Source organism: Octodon degus, unplaced genomic scaffold (genome assembly GCF_000260255.1).
Source record: "Octodon degus isolate 3935 unplaced genomic scaffold, OctDeg1.0 scaffold00055, whole genome shotgun sequence".
NCBI lineage: Eukaryota > Metazoa > Chordata > Mammalia > Rodentia > Octodontidae > Octodon > Octodon degus.
In genome coordinates, this window is record NW_004524631.1 from 8,624,682 (window position 1) to 8,643,075 (window position 18,394).

An 18,394-nucleotide genomic window follows, 5' to 3' on the forward strand; every position below is an offset into this window, starting at 1 on the left:
ATTTCTTTTTTATTTTTTTCCTGTATTTTAGAGAACGGTATACAGGGTGTTCAGGGTCTTACTACTAGATCGGACTCCTAGTGATCTCCCTGTTTACAGCCTCCCAAGAGCTGGGATTACAGTTGGTGCGCCACCACGCGCAGTCCCGGTCACCCTCTTGGCGCGTCCCAAGGGCGGGGCCGGCACGGCAGGCCTGGGGATAGAACTCCTGGCCCCTGCGCCTGCTTGCCGGTGCTTTAATCCGCTGAGCTATTTGGAGGGCCCTATAGTCCGTTTTAGAAGCTACGAAAATATGAGAAGAGTATGCGTGTGTATTTTTGTTGGTGGCCAGAGAAAACCAGGAGGTGTAGTCTACAGAGGCCCAACGCCAGGGGACGAGCGCTGCAGGCGTCTTCCGCGTGCTGACGGTTTGGGTGCGCGAGGCTTAGCAGTGAGGAAGCCCTACTCCTGCAGATGCTCCGTGGACCACAGAGGCGCAGGTTCAGGCATGGAGTCCCCTGCAGGCTCCGGGCCCACTCCCGGCTGGCCGCTCATTGTAGTACTCTCCTGAACATGCCCGGTCCCCCTTCTCAGTTTCTCACCCTGTAACAGAGTCTCGTGGTGGTGAAATCTGTGTGTAGAACTTCTGGCCCCCCAGAGTGGAGGGAAGCAGCGCGTTTTCTCTTCCCTGCCTGAGCCTGGGCAGCCTGGCCCCAGGAGGTGTGGCCCTTGCCTCACCCCAGTGCCAGCGCTGTGTGCCCACTGTGTGTGCCCAGTGTGTCGCCAGTGTCCTGCCTGCATCTGGGCCTGAGTTCCTTAACATACCAGAGGAAGAACTCAGCAATCTCTAAGGGCCCTGCCGGCCTAGCATTTTGTGATTCCTGCATTTTCATCACTAAAACGCGGCAATCCTGTGAGTCTATTGAAACTTCATTTTTGCTATTAAGTAGAGATGGCCCTGGCCATACCCTGGTTCAAACATGGAATCCATTTTCGCCTACATGAGTGAAATAAATGAAAACCTTTCATTAGGAGCTTGAAGCTGTCCTTAGCAAGAAAACCAGGTTAGTTTTCTCTTGGTGACCTTTTTTTTTTTTTTTTTTTTTTTCAATTTGCAGCAAGACTCCAATAGCAGATACAGTGCGTTGAATGTCCAACACCAAATGCTAAAAGTGAGTTATTTAAATTGTTCTTTATGAATGAAATAAAGGGTTAGCTAATACTTGAACTGAAAGTTTTTAAAATAACTGAAGAAAGTCTACAGAGAGTTGATGCGTGCCACATTGGGCTATATTGGCTAAAACCTATATATAAATGAGGCAGTGCCTCAATGTATTATTTGGTTACAGAGAACACATTTAATATTATTACCCATCTTCTTAATCAAGCTCTGTTTTCTAATTTTTAATTTTCTTTTTATCTTTAAAGGATTTTGTTTGTTTATTTAATTTCTCTTAGTAGTTGTTTTCCATGGGCATTTTCTTTTATCTTAGACAGACTGGAAGCAGAAGAACTGTTAAAAGTGTTTCCCTCCTTTGTGTTTCCAGTATTTAATAAATGTACTTTTACGTGCTACAGGAATGCAATTTATTATTTAAAGATTCTCCTTCTTTAGTCCTTGAGTAGAACTCATTACTGTGTGTCAGGAAAACCAAAAATAAAAAAAGAGAACAAGTTATTGCTTCTGTCAAGCCAGAGGAGATGAGCAGCGGGCTATTCCATGCAGCATACAAATCATGCCACATCCCCACCCCTCCAAGTCCCCCGCTCTTTGTCCGGCGTGTTCTTTTTTCCCTGTGTCAGTAGGGCACAGGCCTTGAATTGTAACCGGAACCTTTCCTGTTATCAAGAGCACAACGCATGGCTTAAAACTGTCCATCCTTTTACACTGATTTTGGAAGACCAGAGTTTAGCTAGGTTGTGGTTATGGTTGGGTTGCAGGCTGACAACCTCAGAATAAAAAATCACACAGATGTCTTTCTGCATGCTCTGGTTTTGCATCTGTCTGTTTATCCAACATCCATATTTCTAAAATTATCGGTGAAAGAGGGACACGTGTACTGAATTTAGTCTTTTTTTCTTGGCTGTATTTCCTTAACAATATAATACAACTTATATAGCATTACATGTTATTAAGTACTATAAGCAATCTAGAGATGGTTTAAAGCAAAGAGGAGGCTATGCAGATGTGAATAAAAATATTATGACAGGGAGAGCCCTGAGCATCTGCAGACTTGCTTCTCTGGAGGGTGTCGTGGAGTGAGGGACCACGGTATGCTGGTGGGAAAGCACAGGGTGAGAGAGAAATCCCATAATGCCTGTGGCAGATAATTTTGTCACTAACGTTACCTTATTTTTATAATAATTTGAGTCTGAGGATTTCCCCAAATCACTCCTTTTTTTTTTTTTTTTTTTTTTCCATCATGCTAACTTCTTGTTGTTGGCAACAATATTAGAAATAAAGGGGAAGGCCCAGGGTTATAGCTCAGCAGCACCTGCCTGGCAAGCACGAGGTCATGAGTTCGATTCCAGGTACCAAATAAATAAAGGGAAAGATTATTTTTTGTATCCATTGGAAATGCAGAAAGGTAAGGAAACTTTGCAAGTAGAGGGGAGTCTGAGGAAGATGAATGCTGCTTTTTCATTCATTCTTACTTCCTTGGAAGATAAAGGTCATGCTGGCAAGAAAGTCTAGGATGCTGTAGAGAATATACATCTCTGCTCAGGTTTTCATCTTGCAGAGTCAGCACGAGGAGCTGAAGAAACAGCACAGTGACTTGGAAGAGGAGCATCGCAGACAAGGGGAAGACTTCAGCAGAGCGTTCAGCGACCACAAGCAGAAGTACTTGCAGCTCCAGCAGGAAAAGGAGCAAGAACTTTCTAAACTAAAAGGTATTTGAAAATCAAATGAGGGGCGGGTGAGATAGCTCAGTGGACTGAAGGGCCTGCTTAGGCAAGCTCAGGGACCTGGGTTTGATCCCCAGCACCATGTGCCATGTCAGGCCCGCCCTGAGGGTGGGCTGAGCCTGCCAGAGTCCCAGCCTAGTGGCACACACCTGTAATGCCAGCATTGGGGAGGCTGAAAGCAGGAGGATCACCACAAGTCTGAGCTACGTAGTGAGACCATGCAACAACCAAGTACATTAAAAGATAATAATAAAAAAATCAAATGAGTCAGTTAACAATAATTTTAGTTATTATTAATTAGTAATATTAATGTTTCAATGAAACAATACACTTTTCATTCATTTGTGTAAATCTTGTCACATTTATCCAGTGTTCTATTTTGATTTCTTCAGGTTTTTATAGGCAAGCAGAATAGATAATTTAATGTATCCTGTTCTGTCTCAGGAGTGCATGTGGCCCTGTTGGGCAAGACAATTCTTTTTCTGTGTGTTAAGAAAACATTTAGTATCTCTGGTTTCCTATCTGCTAAAGGCCATCCCTGTTCCCCAGCTACTGCTATGACCAGACATTGCTTCACACATTTCTAAACATCCCCACGGTGGCAGAGAAGTTTCTGCTGCTTGCTGACAGGAACTGGAAAAGCTCAGCCTCCCTATGCAGACTGCTGTGGATCTTGGCTTGAATTACTGTCATGTGACAGTGGGAAAGTCATATGATCACCACAGGCTTCATTGTTTTGTCTGTAAAATTGAGATAATCACAAAAAGTATCAACTGCATAGGGTTGGTGTGAGGAGTAACTTACGTCAGGCATCTAGAGTCATTATTGGTATATGGTGCAATAGCTGTCATCAGTGTCAGCATCAAGAAGTTTTGCAGCAAGATGAGACAAAATGCACCACTTTGCTGACTACGTATGAGCTTCATAAAAAGGAACCAAGGCATTTTCAGATGAAATTCCTGTGTGTTAAATAAGTTGAAAATATGAAAATTGGTTTTAAATGGTATATGGCACGTGCAGAAGCAGTGGGAAATCCAAATGTGGTCTATCATTTAGTGTGTTGTATGATGCCAGACAGTCTCTGTGGATAGTGAGTCACATACTGGGGTGTCCTCGTGGACAGAAGTGGGGTGCTAAGTGCTTATACCGTGCTTGCAACGTTTTGTCTCTAAGTATTTACAAAAATAAGTAATAAGTAATAGCAAAAAGGCATGTAAGAGTCAGACAGTCATCGAAACAATCCTAAAAAAGGTTGAGTGGCTTTGATAGAGGGCCAGGTGTCACCAGATGGTATCCAAGAGGTGGATATGTAGGCTCCTTAGCTTGTTGAAGATAGGCAGGTGGTAAGAGGCGTGGGGCAGGGGGTGGGGGATAATAAAACAAAAATGTAAGAAAGACTAAACACCAGAAATCCGCCCAGGTATAAAGGAAGAGAATTCAGGTGTCTGAGGAAGCTGCTGCTGTGTGTGGAGAGGGAAGACACCCTGGCTTTTGGATACACTATTTGGCATTTGCTAAGATGATCAGGTTCAATAAATGACTGAGTAATTCATTAAATTATACAGAGAGTAGGTAGATCCATTAAAGAATGATAACAACAACATTTTCTAAGGTAGCTGGTTTCTGAAAGCCTACTTTGAGAACATTACATAGTTTAGTAATTCATTTAAATGTAGCAATAGCACTGAAAGGCAGGTTTTCTTGTCTACAGTTTTTCTTAAAAAGCAAGATCCATGTATAATAAAAACTTAAATATGTGTTTATAGAAAAAATGAGAACCAGGAGAAAGAGGACACATAGACCTCCATCTGAGTAGTGGATGGTCCAGCCTTAGCATCTGTTCTGAGCTTCTTGGTACCCAAGATGAAAAGGAAACTACAGAATGTGTTAGGAGTATAGTCAGCAGAAAGAGAATACACCCATGGCTTGGGGGGGAGAGCAGGACAGTACCTTGGACAGTTTCACAAAGCAACCCGGATCAACCAAGCATGGACAGTGCCTCTGACGCTTCCGTGAGCAGTTTGCACATCAGCCCTTCTGATGTGATCAGGACTCTTTCAAAAGTTTAGGACAGCTGAGCTGAAACATTGTGTGATCAGTTCAGGCCGGGTAGCTAACCCAGGTGTGTAGTCCAAGTCTCTTTTGGTTGTTGAATCTGATGCAAGGTCCAAATTCAGAATTCTTTGGGAGTTGAGGAGGAAGTGTGTAAGTGATAGGCCCAGACAATTGTTCTTCTTTGCCATCATTGCAGTAGCTGTCATGTAACAAACGCCTACCTGTGTCAGTACCAGGTGAAGTGTTTTGTATGGATGATCTTATTTAATTTCCATAGTGACCTTTAAGGTAGGTGTGGTGCTCAGCTGTCATTCAACAGGTGAACTCAGCAAGGTGTGTCATCTGAAATTCCTTTAAGGACCAGCTAAGTTGGTGGGGTGGGGTGGGGTGGGGTGGTGGTGGTGGTGGTGGTGGTGGTGTGGAGGGTGTGTGGGTGTGTGTGGGTGTGTGGGTGTGTCTGCACTAGACTGAACTCATGTCCATCTTTGGGTCCAATTCGGTCCTCATGGGTTGTTGCCAGTGGTGTCCTGTGTTTGTCTTTGAGAAAATGCACTACTGCATGTAATTATTACACATGCTCCATCCCTGCCACACTCTCTACTTTGTTTTGGTCTCTCCCCGAGACCCAGCCATGCTTCCAGGATCCAGGGTTCAGACAGGAGCCATCAGGGAACTGAAATGCCCAGAAAGTCTGATGAGAAATGGTGACTGTCATTTTCCTTCCATGCTGAGTGGAAAGTTAGGAATTGGGTGCAGGAGGTGACTGTCATTTAGGGACAGCTTGGCTGGCACAATCTGAGTTTATGCTTGTTGTCACAGATTATTGATAGCACACCTTTAATTCTCGAAAGTGTCTCCCATTGGAAAATGACTTCCGTAGTCAGCCGATTGTCACTCAACTTGTACATATTGTTCTCGCACAACAATGGGCCTAATATCTCCTGAGAGGAAACCTACTTCTTTACTTTTTTTAGCAGTGACAACTATTCAAATGTGGGAAATACTATGTAGACCAACGTGGAGGGGCCAGAAAAAAATGCTAATTTTGTAGCTGTGGCTGACAGCTGGCATTATTAATATTCAATCTCCAGATACAAGGAAAGACAGAAAATTACCAAGAAGAAAGTTGGGTCAAATCATTAAGCAAGGGGCAAGGGAGATAGCTCAGTGGTCTAAGTGCTGCTTGGTAAGTGCAAGGTCCGGAGTTTGATCCCCAGTATCCCATGCCATGCCAGCCCTGAAGCCAGGCATGGTGACTCACGCCTGTAATCCCAGCGCTGGGGAGGCTGAGACAGGAGGATCATTACGCAGGTCAGACTCTACCCTGTATCAAAAAAAGAAATCATTGCTTCCCTGGCAAGCGCAAGGGCCTGAGTTCAATCCCTGGTTCTGCCAAAAAAAAAGAAGAAGGAGGAGGAGGAGAAGGAGGAGGAGGAGGAGGAGGAGGAGGAAGAAAGAAATCATTAAGTAAGGAGCTCTCCCCTGAGCAGTAGAGCTGGAAGGGCGAACGTTAGGAGTTCATTCTGACTTGTGCATCTCAGCATTGCAACTGTAAAAGGAGCTGTCCTGTTGGAAGCCTAATTTGGTTTAATCAGGAACTTAATAGTAGAAGAAAAAAATAGTTTTTTTTTTTTTTTAAACAGATAAGTAGGGTTTCTGTCTCATGTCTTGATTTGTCTTTGTAGAGTCTGTGGAAATTATTCATGCTGTGAGAAATACAGCCTGCACTTCCTGATAATTTTATTTTTAATTTTGAAGAGACTTAAAGCTGAGGCCTGGTAATTTTATTCTTAAGGGCTTATTGCCAGAAAGACTTCATTTTTAAGTCCCGATTAATTAAAAATCATAGACTTCCATCTGCCGTGAATAGCTTGTTTAAACATATTTAAACCCCTGAGCCAGACTATTGAGATGTTTAGCGGAATCCATGCTGTTTGGCAGTGTGAGGTAGTTTTTGTTGATTCGTAATAGCGTACTGTCAAAGTGCAGAACAAGTCATAAAGCAAAGTGATGCTTCAGATGTAAAACTCAAAGAATCAAAAGCCTGAGAATTTCAAGGCTCTGTGTGTGTTTTTTCTTTTTCTAAAATAGAAACCGTGTACAACTTGAGAGAAGAGAATAGACAACTAAGGAAAGCACACCAAGACATACACACTCAGCTGCAGGATGTCAAGGTAAAGTACGAGGAGGCGCGGGGCTCTTTGCTGTGTACCCGCGTAAATGCTGCACAGTGACTGTGAAAGTCACTTGATCAAAACCAGACTGTTACTGTGGCCTTGCGTAACTAACTGTAGAGCACCTGATACTTTTCCCACTTGAATGTCCTAAGATACAGAAGGTCGCCTGAAAAATCCAAATGTTTTCATGACAGTGTTTTCTGAATACTGAAATTATTCTTTTGCTAGTTGGCTGCATTTTAACAATGTTTATATTTCCAGAGATTTATTAATAATGAAAGAGGTATTCCTTTGGTTTTGATTTCATTGTAAATGGCTAGGTTTGCGTAGCGTATTTTAGATTTTGGACTACTACATAAATTTTAGTTTTCCCTCCTTAATAATTTTAAAGTTAACAGCAATAAATAAGCAAGTAACATTTAGACAGTGTATAACAAAGCACTTGTTTTATAACATAAAGCTCAACGTGTAAAATTCTTTTTTGTGTAGCAGCAGCATAAGAATTTACTCTCCGAGCATGAACAGCTTGTAGTGACTTTGGAAGACCACAAGAGTGCGCTAGCTGCTGCACAGGTCAGAAGGGTAGCAGCCTCTGTCAGTTCTTTTAAAAGTTTGCCTAATACCTCCAAATTCTTTTATGCATGCAGTCTCTTACAAGCCGATCTTCAGTGAACTTCTTAGGAACGAGCTGTCCTAATTCTGAAAACAGTGCATGCTTTTCATATTCATCCAAGAGAATATTAAACACTTGATTATTTTTTGCACTGGTTATATGGTGCATATGACTATTTCTACTTCTATTAGGCCCTAAATCCTGTAATCTAACACTTACTCAAATCATAGAAAGTGTCCCATAGGTATTTTGCAACTATCTGATCTGTGTCAACTCTTGGTATGGAATCTGTATACTTTATGATGCTGGCTACCTGAATAAATCATTGTTACCTTTTTCCCCCTCCTGTTCTTCCCTCATTGGCAGCATTCAAACCTACACGCAATACCTTTGGGGCAGGGCTTATGTGGTTGGTGTTGGTTAAATTACAGAAAAGTAGACAAGTCGATAGAGTAGAAAATACTAGAGTCACAGTGTACATTTGCTCAAAGGCTGGAGCAGCCCCCAGCACAAGGCAGGTCCTAAGTGTGTATTTACTGAATGAACAAGTGAACAAATATAAGAACAGGATTGTTTATTAAAGAGAGATCATGCTGTGCGCTGTGTGGCTTTCCAATGGAAGCAAAGAAACAGGGATGACTAGGTAGTCACCCTATTAAACTAGATCGTCACCTTTTTTTTTTTTTTTTTTTCTGGTTGAAGGAATTACAAGAAAAGGGCAAAGTTATAAAGTACCTGTGAGAGTGTACAGCATTATCTCTCTTTATGAAATTATCAAGTGTCATTTATTATGAGGTTCTTCTTTGTACTGTAAATTGTGACAAACTGATCTGGGTACCGTGTGCTGTAATAACCATAAATATCAGATTAAATAACAATCTGAAAGCCCATGAAAGTATAAGAAGATACAGCCAATGTTAATTTTTCTAACAAGCACACTGACAACATTACTTACTGATGAGGTTTTATAATAGAAAAATAAATTTGCATATATATATATATTTTTTTTTTCTATTTCTCTGAGTTTCCTTTTTGAGGGAATACTCTTAATTTTTTCTTGCCTTTTCAAATAGTTATGCTATACCTAAGGTAATAATTACAGCCATATGTCTTAGTTTGAACTGCTATAAAAACACTGTAGAACAAGTGGCTTATAAACAGGACAGATTTATTTCTCATAGTTCTGCAGGCTGGAACTCTAACTTAGGACGCTGGTGTGTTTGGATTCTTTTGAGGTCCCTCTTCCAGGTTGAAGTTTCCCTGTGTTCTCCTGGAGTAAAACAGATGTAGGAAGTTCTGAGGGTTTCTACGGGCTCCACCCTCATGACCTAATTACCCTGCGAAGTCTTTACTTTTCCATATTATCACTTTGACAATTACCATTTCAATATATGAATCTTGGAAAAACACAAATGAAGTTTATAACACCAAATTGGAACTTTTCCTAAATTTAATTTTAAAAAATGCTGTTTCAGGTGTCTGCATTTTTCTGCAAATCATCTTTTGGATTCTGTCTTGACACCTTGATTTTTAAATATAGTTAAGGACTTTAAATCTTATAATCTAGCAAGGTATATAACATTTTATAACTAGGTAAACAGAGGCCAAAGGGACAGGTCCACGTAGCTGGCCTGTGATAGCTGGGTGACCAGAATCACGCTGCAAGTGCAGATCTTGTATTCATTTTGGCAGCACATATGCCAAACATGAAGTTCAGATCTTCCTGGTATCAAAATGACAGTTAATTCTTAACTATATGTTCTGAGACCTCCTCTTCATCATATTACTTAGATCTTGCCCCAGATCCTTTAAGCCATAATTTCTGTAGTGGGAGCCCAAGCGCCTCCATCTTTAGTTAATAGCAGAACCGCAGAATTTATTGCCTTCAAATGTTAGCCATGTGGAGGAGAAAGGAAAAAATATAATTGAGTTTCATATAGTGCTCCATGTAACTTAAACTATTAAAATCATTACTATGTGGATGTCACATTTGTTTTCTTCTGTGACCTCCAAAGTTGGTTTACCAGTGTTTTGATGGCTATCTGAGATAAGGACTGTGACAAGCCAAGTGGGACACTTTTCTACAAATTATGCATAGGCATTACTTTGGCATGGATTCGCAAACAGACTTTTTCACTTGTGGCAAATTAGAGAGAAGCTAATCTGTGTCACTTCCCTGGGTGGAGGTTCTGTGGGCAGCATGGAGGGCAGCAGGAGGCCGGCTTGTCCCAGCTCACCTCACCCACTCTACAGGGCCCACTGAGGGAGGCGCCCGCTGGAGCCTTGTGTACACAGAGTTCTCGTTCTTTGTGTGTGTGTGTATGTGTGTGCACACAGCGTTTCTTTCAGGATAGCACTGATGTGTACACAGAGTAATGTATACACAGTGTCTGCTAATTTTATTACAATTCATTGGTTTTGTATTTTTCCAGCTCTTTGTATTAAAAATACTGCAGCACACACCATACACACACTCCCAACGATATATGCACATAGATACACCTTTGTGAGTGTATTCTCACTCTCTACCTGCATTACTGCCCTTATCACTTTCTTCTTTTTATTTTTTTGTAATCAGGAAGTGAACTCAGACCTTGCACTTGCCAGGCAGGCGCTGTGCTGCTGACCTATCTCCCCAGCCTGCCCGTATCACTTTAAAAGGCTATTTAGGACTGAGAAATAAAAATCCAGACCCATCCCATGTCATGCCTGTTTCACTGCTTTTCAAGAACCGCAGAGCACACAATCTAGGACGCATTCTAGCAAGTAGGAGGTGGTATGTGAACACAAAATTAACTCAGAGGGAGAGGGTGACCTGAACAATTCTCTCTGTCTCTCTCTTTCTCTGTCTCTCTCTGTCTCTCTCTCTCTCTGTCTCTCTCTCTATATATAAATCTCTCTCTCTCTCTCTCTCTCACACACACACACACACACACACACACACACTCGTACTCTGACTCCTTTCCACTGAAACTGTTACTCAGACCATATTGCAAAGATATCTGCACTTGTATTTGTATAACTGTGTGAGTTGTTAATTGATTTTTAATGTGATAAGATATTTATTGCATACCCATATTTTAATAAATTCATACTAGAAAGCTATTTACACAAATTATAACTGTGTTTAATGTAGCATGAGCAACTAACATCTGTCTTAGGTATTTATTTCCTCTTCCTTTTAACGCTAATTCTGATACGCATGTGCTCAAATGAGTAAGTATGTCCAAGAAGAATAACCAATGCATGAAAATTAGGTATTTTCCTTGTTGGATACAGGAGGAATTTTTTTGTCTGATCTTCCAGTGAACTCAAATGCCCATCTGTAAATGTTTTTTCTCCCTCCTCAACTTGTGCAATTTGCATCCAATTGTGCAATTTCCATGCAGACTCAAGTTGCAGAATATAAACAACTGAAAGATACTCTGAATAAGATTCCAAGCTTTCGAAAATCTGACCAAGCAGAGCTGCAGAATGAGACCCTTGCCCAGGTGGCACATTCTCCACAAGGTTACAACACAGCGCGGAGGCAGCCGAGTGGAAAGCCGCCGGAGGTAAGCCGCCTGAACTCCTGGGGCTCTGTGGTGAGGCCTCTTTCCCCGTGCAGCTGTCAGGAGTGAACTGTTCCCCATACTGCCCGCTCTTCAGAGGAGTACTTTCAAATTTTAGTGCATAATAGAATCCCCAGTAGGGCTTATTAAAACACAGACTACCGCGCTCCAGCCCAAGTTTTAGATTTGGTTCATTTGGAGGCAAGGCCTGAGGATTTGAGTTTCTAACTGATTCAACTGGTGTGGGGCAAACATTTTGACAATTGCTGCTTCAGGGTTTTATGGGAAAGACTTTACCGGCCATGTCTTTTTCATGAGCGTTTATTTGTCTTAAAGGAGTGGTAGTGTCTAAGTATTTCATGGTCAGTTGATTTATTTTTGTCTTTGAGCAGGGTGAGAAGGTTAAACGATCATAAGGATGTTATGTGACAGCCCTCTCAAGTATTAAAGCCAATATACTTGAAATTGGGTTAGTGCTGAGCCTATGTAAAGCAGACCAAGATGTATAGTAAAATACATCCGTGGCCGTGCCTGGGATATGAGTGCTTTATTCCTTATGGAAGTCAAGTCTATTAAGTAAGGGATCAAAAGTGTTGTTCTCCTTACTATTAATTCTCACAATTGTTTTTACAACACAACATGTAACAAAAATAAGAAGTATGCTTATTTTTCTCCCTAGCCAAGTCCTTTTTAACAGCAAATGTCTGAGAAAACTTCCCCAAAGTTGATTGAGAGGACTTCACGTACGATTGTCTTCACTCTCTGCAGGGCATTCCTCACTGACAGTACCTGTCTTCTGAGACCCTTGTTCTCTCTTGGGCTCTTATGGTAACCACTAGCTTAAAACATGATAGATGAGTCACTTGCCTGGCATTTGGTTCTGTTCTTTCCTAGTTTGACTAACATTTGACTGGGTGAATCTTCTAGTAACTCAGAGCTTCTTTGGAATTTCTGCCTGTGAGTTGGAGACAGTAGTTATCTGTTCTAACCTTCTTCACAGAGATATTGTGAAGATATATGATGGGAGTTTGAAATTGCTTGGAGCTCTAGAGAAATATTTCCTATGAGGTCAGGGCGGTATTAAGTCATGCTTGCCAGATAGCTGAGGAGTTCCGTAAAATGTATGCCTCCAGAAGTATACACTCACATGCCTGAGAAGTGAGTGTTTCTCCCCAGTTTATTATTCCTACAGTTCCACCTTTAAAGTTTGATCATGGTGATTCTGTTAGTTTCAGGATAGTGTTTCATATTTATTTTCATTGTGGGAAAATAATCTGACCAAAAAAGTAATTTTTTTCTGACGAGGAAGGCTAAGGAAGAAAACGGCACCATCGATTTCCCTATTAACATCACTGCTCCTTGCCTAGGTCATGGAGATTATATAGAGACCTCGGAAACTGTGGGGGAGTACTCTGTTGAATCAGCTGATTTTGCGGGAGTAGTGTTCTAAAACGTGACTTTTTGAGGTTGTTCTGTTCAGTTTTCTGTCTTGACAATACAAAATCTTTACCAAAGACTGGCTTGCAAAGGAATTTTATTATAATACCTTAAAGATACCTTATTATATCTCAGCTGGCACTATTTTAAACATGGATGACCATTAATAATGGCATTTTAAAAATCATAATGAAAAATAAACTCAGTTCTTCAATTGGATTGTATCCTTTTTTTCATATAATTATTGGAAACAAAACTGACATGAGAGAAAATTTTGTAACCATTTCATTGCTGAAGTTTGAGACTTTTTCCTTTTTATTCTAAGGGAAGGTAAGAGTGAGAATGATTTTAAAGGAAAGATTTACTTCTGAGGCAAGGATATGCACAGGCTTTCCTGACCTGGTTACCAACTATACTCTTGTTGAAATGAAATTTTGCCTATGTAGTCCATCTCTATTATGTGGATGAGATTATACAGTAAGAATTGTGACTACTGCGTCCATCTTTTTAAGTTAGGATAGTCTGTATTTCTAGGCTCTGGGATTTCGCCTTGGTGCTACTCCCAGGTAGGCATGGCCCTAATGGTGTTACATCACTACTTCTGAAATACAAGGGTACCATTTCCCATGATGTGCTTGGCCTAGGTGTCTCGCCATGGTGATGTGTGGCAGAAACCAGAAGTGATGCCTGAAAGAGCAGAAGAAATGAAACCTTACACTCCCACCCCGAAGGAGGCAGAATTCCGGGCTGCGGCAGAGCACAGCCCCCGCGGAGTGGAGCCCAGGGAACCGGCAGAACACCAGGCAGAAGAGGAGCACAGGAAGGCCCTGGAAGAGGAGGAAATGGAGCAGGTTGGCCAGGCTGAACACCTCGAGGAGGAGCATGACCCGTCGCCAGAGGAGCAGGACCACGAGTGGAGAGAGCAGCACGAACAGAAGGAAGCGGCCCAGCTGCTGTATGCTCGGCCTCCCGCCCAGGTGCGAGCTCCCCCCCACCCCCGGGCCCTCTGGGGTGGGACCCTCCTGTGCTTTGAAAATGCTTTTTGTGTATTGCAGGCTCTTTAAAAATGGGTGGATTTCATTAACTATAACGCTCATGTGTTGAAGTTTATCGTTGTAATATTAATAACAGCTGCATATGTACCTCAGAAAGATGGTGGGTGACCGGAGCAGTTGCAGTGTGTGTGTGTGTGTGTGTGTGTGTGTGTGTGTGTGTGTGTGTGTGTATTCCTCCCATTGTCAGTGGTGCACAAAGGTCCTTCCTCATGTCCCTCAGACAGAGTGGCGTAGGTGAGCACCCTAACAGTTGCTTTGCCAGAATGTATTCAGGCAAATACATCTTGAGTATCTTGAGGTAGAAAAGAAAGGTCCTTTTTTTTTTTTAAATTATCAGGAGCCTCCTCTTCCTAATTATGTAGCCCTAGTTGATGTGATGGCATTTAACCAGTCACTTTCAATCTGCATCAAAGTGCTTTTATCAAAAAGTTTTTACCAGGGCTGCGCATAGTGGCACTTGCCTATGATCCCAGTACTCAGGAGGCTGAGGCAGGAGGATCGCTGTGAATTCAAAGCCAGCCTGGGCTACATAGTGAGTTCAAGGCCAGCCTCCGCTGCATAGCAAGACCCTGTCTCAAAATAAAACAAAACAAACTGACTACTTCTCCACGTGGGAATATTTTATTAGGTAACTATGTTTAACCAATTTCTGCTGCTCCTCACACATAAGTAAAACTTTTTCCTTTTAACAAAATAAATCACTGGTCATTACTAGAAGCACTGGGTTTGCAGAAACTCTGAGTGCAGCTGCTGCCCACCCTTCTGCTGCCTCTAACCTAAAGCCCAGTGACCGTCCCCGGCCTTTGCCTCAATGTGGATGACTCTATACTTCTGGTGCTTCGGGCTCACAGAGACCCTAGTGGCCTGCAGCTGTAGTCCGAGCAGGTGCCCCGACCTCTCTCTCCCTTTGCCCTCTTGGATAGTTGCAAACAGCCTGGAGAAGCCTCTGCCGGTCGGTGCCCCTCCTCACTGAGGATGGCAGATCTCCACTGGGTTCAGTTCCCTTGAACATGGTGCTGTCTTTCCTGTGTTAAGAATTGCGTGTGCTTGTGCTGGTTGGCCGGGGTGGGGAAGGCAGTGAGTAGCTCAGTGGGAAACAGAGTTTTAACCATTGCTTATCCCACTGTCCTTTATCAAGTGGGATTGCCTTAACTCCTCCTGTATTTCTTTGAAGTATATCAGCTTTCTGTCTTTCCACTGGGACCTGGAGTTTGACATATTCTGGCTCTGCTAACTTGGGACCAGTGTACACACTGCTGGAGTTAATTGGCATTCCTTGGTCTTTAACTTTTCATAGAAAAAGCCTTAGCCTCACAAATGGCCCAATTAGTGTAGGTTACAAAGTGCTTGGCGGTGGCTGAGGCTCGTGAACATGAATTTAATTACAGCTTGAAATTGATTTCTTATGTTGTGTGCGCGGCTCCATTCTGGGCACGGGCCATACTCCAAGCTGCCTTAATGTCCACAAATCTGGAAGACTGTGGTGGCCTCACAAAGCCAAGAGCAATTCAGAGAAAGCTGGGAAACAAGAGTTCTGGGACTTTATGCATTCACTTGAGAAAGAGGTGTTCAGACACAGACTCTCCTTCCGAGTTTGCCGTGAGACCCACGAAGGCCGAACGCTGAGGGCCTGATTCCTCCTGCTTAGGATCAACCCATTCTTGTCCCAGGTGCAGCCTTCAGCCAAGCCGGCTACCAGATTCCGATCCCTGTATGAGGAGCAATTGGAACAGCAGAGGCTGGCAGCAAGGAGGGATGAGGAGGCCCAGCGGCTGCGAGAGCGCCAGGAAGCCTTGCACCAGCAGAGGCTGCAGGGACAACTGTTGTGGCAGCGGCAGCAGCAGGAACAGCAGCTTCTGGCCAGAGACATGGCCCGGCAGAGGCCGGCTGGGCACCAGGAAGGCCAGCAGCAGCACCAGGAGCAGCTACGGTAGCCCTCCCCTCCCCCTCTGCCTCCTCTCTCCTCCCCTTCCCTCTCCCTCCCTCCCCTCTCCTCCCCTCCTCCCTCTTCCTTCCCCTCTCTCTCTCCTATATACTACCTCTCTCCCTCTCCTCTCCATCTCGTGATGAGTGTAGGCAGCCCCTCCTCAGCTGAATAAACAAATGAAACACAACTTTGTATATTGCTGATTTATGAACGTGATTGGCTCACGTTGTTCATGTAGCCATGATACAATAACAAGTTGAGAATTAAGTGCCAGACATTTAATTTCAAATATAATATAATATTCTATTTAACAGTAATAGTTTAGGTCTTACAATAGCCTAGTTGGATTTATGCTACCTCTGTGTTTTTCTTATCACCTAAAGATATACTACCTTTTTTTGAAAGCATATTTTTATTATTACACCTTACTGTGTACTTAAAATATGGCTTTTTAAAACACATTGAAAAATCTTATTACTATCTTGAAAGATAAATGACCTTTGTCACTGAATTTATACTGTTTGTGTCCCTGACAGGCAGCAAGCTCAGTATAATGCTGTGGATAATGATGTTGCTCAGGGACCTGAGGACCAGGGAGTCCAAGAAGAGGAGGGAGGTGGTAAGACTTCACCAATGATGAATCTTTAGTAAAATTACTAGGTAACATCCAATAGCAGTGAGCCAATTTTATGTAGCACCAAGGCGCTAAAAGCATGCCCAAGTAGGTGCAAAAGATCTGTAATCCATGCTTCTTCGGTTTTTACTGAATTATTTTTAATCCTCTCTAAGAGTGTATACTGGTAGTGAAAGCCAGTGAAAACAGTCTCTCTCCTCTATAACATTTTCTCCATAGTTTAATCTTTTGGTATATCAAAAAGTTATTTCTGACAAATCGTCATAGGATTATTATGCATTGGGGAAATTCCTGCATCTTTTTCTTACCTTGGAAATCTCTGTATCATTGTCTCAGAAGTTTTTAAATTAAATCAAAAATAGCTCTTTTTTTTGGTAAAGTTCTAGTATGTAATTTATCAAATGCTGCTTGCTGTAATATGGAGCTAGACAGTAACTGTCTCCCTGGCACCACTATCTTGGATGGGTATCGCTTTCTAGGATAGTCTAAAGGAAGGTGATAAGCCGTACTCACTCACAGCTCCTTGTAAAATTTGTAGCCTGAAGATTCAAAAAATATTTTTCCTTATGTCCCCCAGCGGTGACTTTGAGCTCTTTTGTTCTGCTATCAGTAAGTCTAGAAAACAGTTTTCTCCCCCTCTTTGTTTAATAAATTCTTCTGTGCATTTATGTTACCCTCTATCTGTAGACTGAATACTGTCCATATACTTAACCTTTCTTTATCTTAGTTCTCTTCAAAAGTAATTTATTCTGATCCTTGTGTGGTCTTCCAGTTCTTGTCACCTAAATACTTGCCCTCAAAGCAGCAAGAATACATCTGCATGAGTGTGTGTGTGTGTGATTTGTGTCTGTTGTCGCACCATCATCATTGCCGTCTTAATGGACAGGGTTTTTTTTTTAAGGTGAAATGTTTCATTTTATTGATTTAAACTTTAGTTGTAAAAATTAAAAATCAGAGCACTTAGAGGCTGAAATGTTGCAAGGGCCAAGAGCCAAGTTTTCTCTGGATGCCTGGAAGCTAGGAAGCCACTGTCCCTGCTCTCCACAGCTCTGGGAAGTTGATCAGGAGCCTCTTAAACAGCAACGTGTGTTGTTCTTCCTGCAGCTCAAACACAGTCTTCAGCCTGACTATTCTCAGATTTGGCCTTTTCTGGCTCCTCAGATAGAGCACGAGGTCGGCGGCATATCTGGATTGTGAATTCCTTGCCCAAACATGTGTCCACAAAGTGAGCCCCTGCGATAAAGTTGGGTGACTGTTCATCCAACTTCTTCAGCAGGTTCATCGGGTTGATCTTACTCTGGAAATGACTTTCAAGAACTTGGAGCATCTGCGGGCCTTTCTCCAAACTCTGCAGTGTGCTGTATGTTCTGGTGACCTCTTCTAGGAGCCCTGAAGGTTTCCTATTCTTCATAGGGTGGTGGCTGAAGGTAGCGATGTTTCTGCCTTGTTTTCAGTCAGGAATTCATCTCGCTACAGGATACTGAGAGGTGAAGCAGCCTTTGGCAGGAAGCAAACAGAATAGATTCCACCATTTTCCTGTCTTCTCTGTGGACTTCAGACCTGCCTTGGCCATTATGTCTTCTTAGACTGTCCACGACATTACTGTCATCAGAACTGTGTCTTAGTACTTCCCTTGTTGGGACAGAGACCAGACATCCATGATGTGAGGGAGGTGAGGCTTACTTTGCTTCCTGTATTAGTCAATGGTTAGCTGGTTCCAAGGTAGGACAGCATGGCAGAGGGCATGACAGAAAAGAGCTGCTCGCATCATGGCGACCAGGAAGCAGAGAAGAAAAGGAGTATGGACTTTACCAGTCCACATCCCCAGTAACACATAGATTCTCGCTAGGCCCCACTTCCCAACACCATGCCAAAAGCCATGGCCCCATAAATCCAGTCACCTTCCACAGCCCTGACTTTGACCATATGAGGCTTTGGGGGAACACCCATACCTAAGCCATAATAATGTGGGAGACACTTCCTTGGAAGGAGCCATGCAGGCTCTTGTCTTCAAGTATGAGTGCCATGCTTGTCCAAATCCAGGGAAACCTTGCTTGGG

At 42.7% G+C, this 18,394-nt stretch overlaps 1 protein-coding gene across 6 annotated transcripts in view; it reads left to right on the forward strand.

Annotated features, from left to right (window-relative positions):
• The window catches only part of Golim4 (golgi integral membrane protein 4), an 83,060-nt gene that overhangs the window by 48,184 nt on the left and 16,482 nt on the right, over positions 1-18,394 (forward strand). The window contains exons 4-11 of one of the 6 annotated variants that reach the window (XM_023717842.1): positions 1,098-1,151; positions 2,706-2,871; positions 7,033-7,115; positions 7,608-7,691; positions 11,121-11,285; positions 13,364-13,696; positions 15,445-15,704; positions 16,238-16,320. In XM_023717842.1, the coding sequence (XP_023573610.1) occupies positions 1,098-1,151; positions 2,706-2,871; positions 7,033-7,115; positions 7,608-7,691; positions 11,121-11,285; positions 13,364-13,696; positions 15,445-15,704; positions 16,238-16,320 (1,228 nt within the window). The remainder of the gene's footprint in view (positions 1-1,097; positions 1,152-2,705; positions 2,872-7,032; positions 7,116-7,607; positions 7,692-11,120; positions 11,286-13,363; positions 13,697-15,444; positions 15,705-16,237; positions 16,321-18,394) is intronic. The other 5 variants (XM_023717843.1, XM_023717844.1, XM_023717846.1 and 2 more) reach the window with 5 other exon arrangements.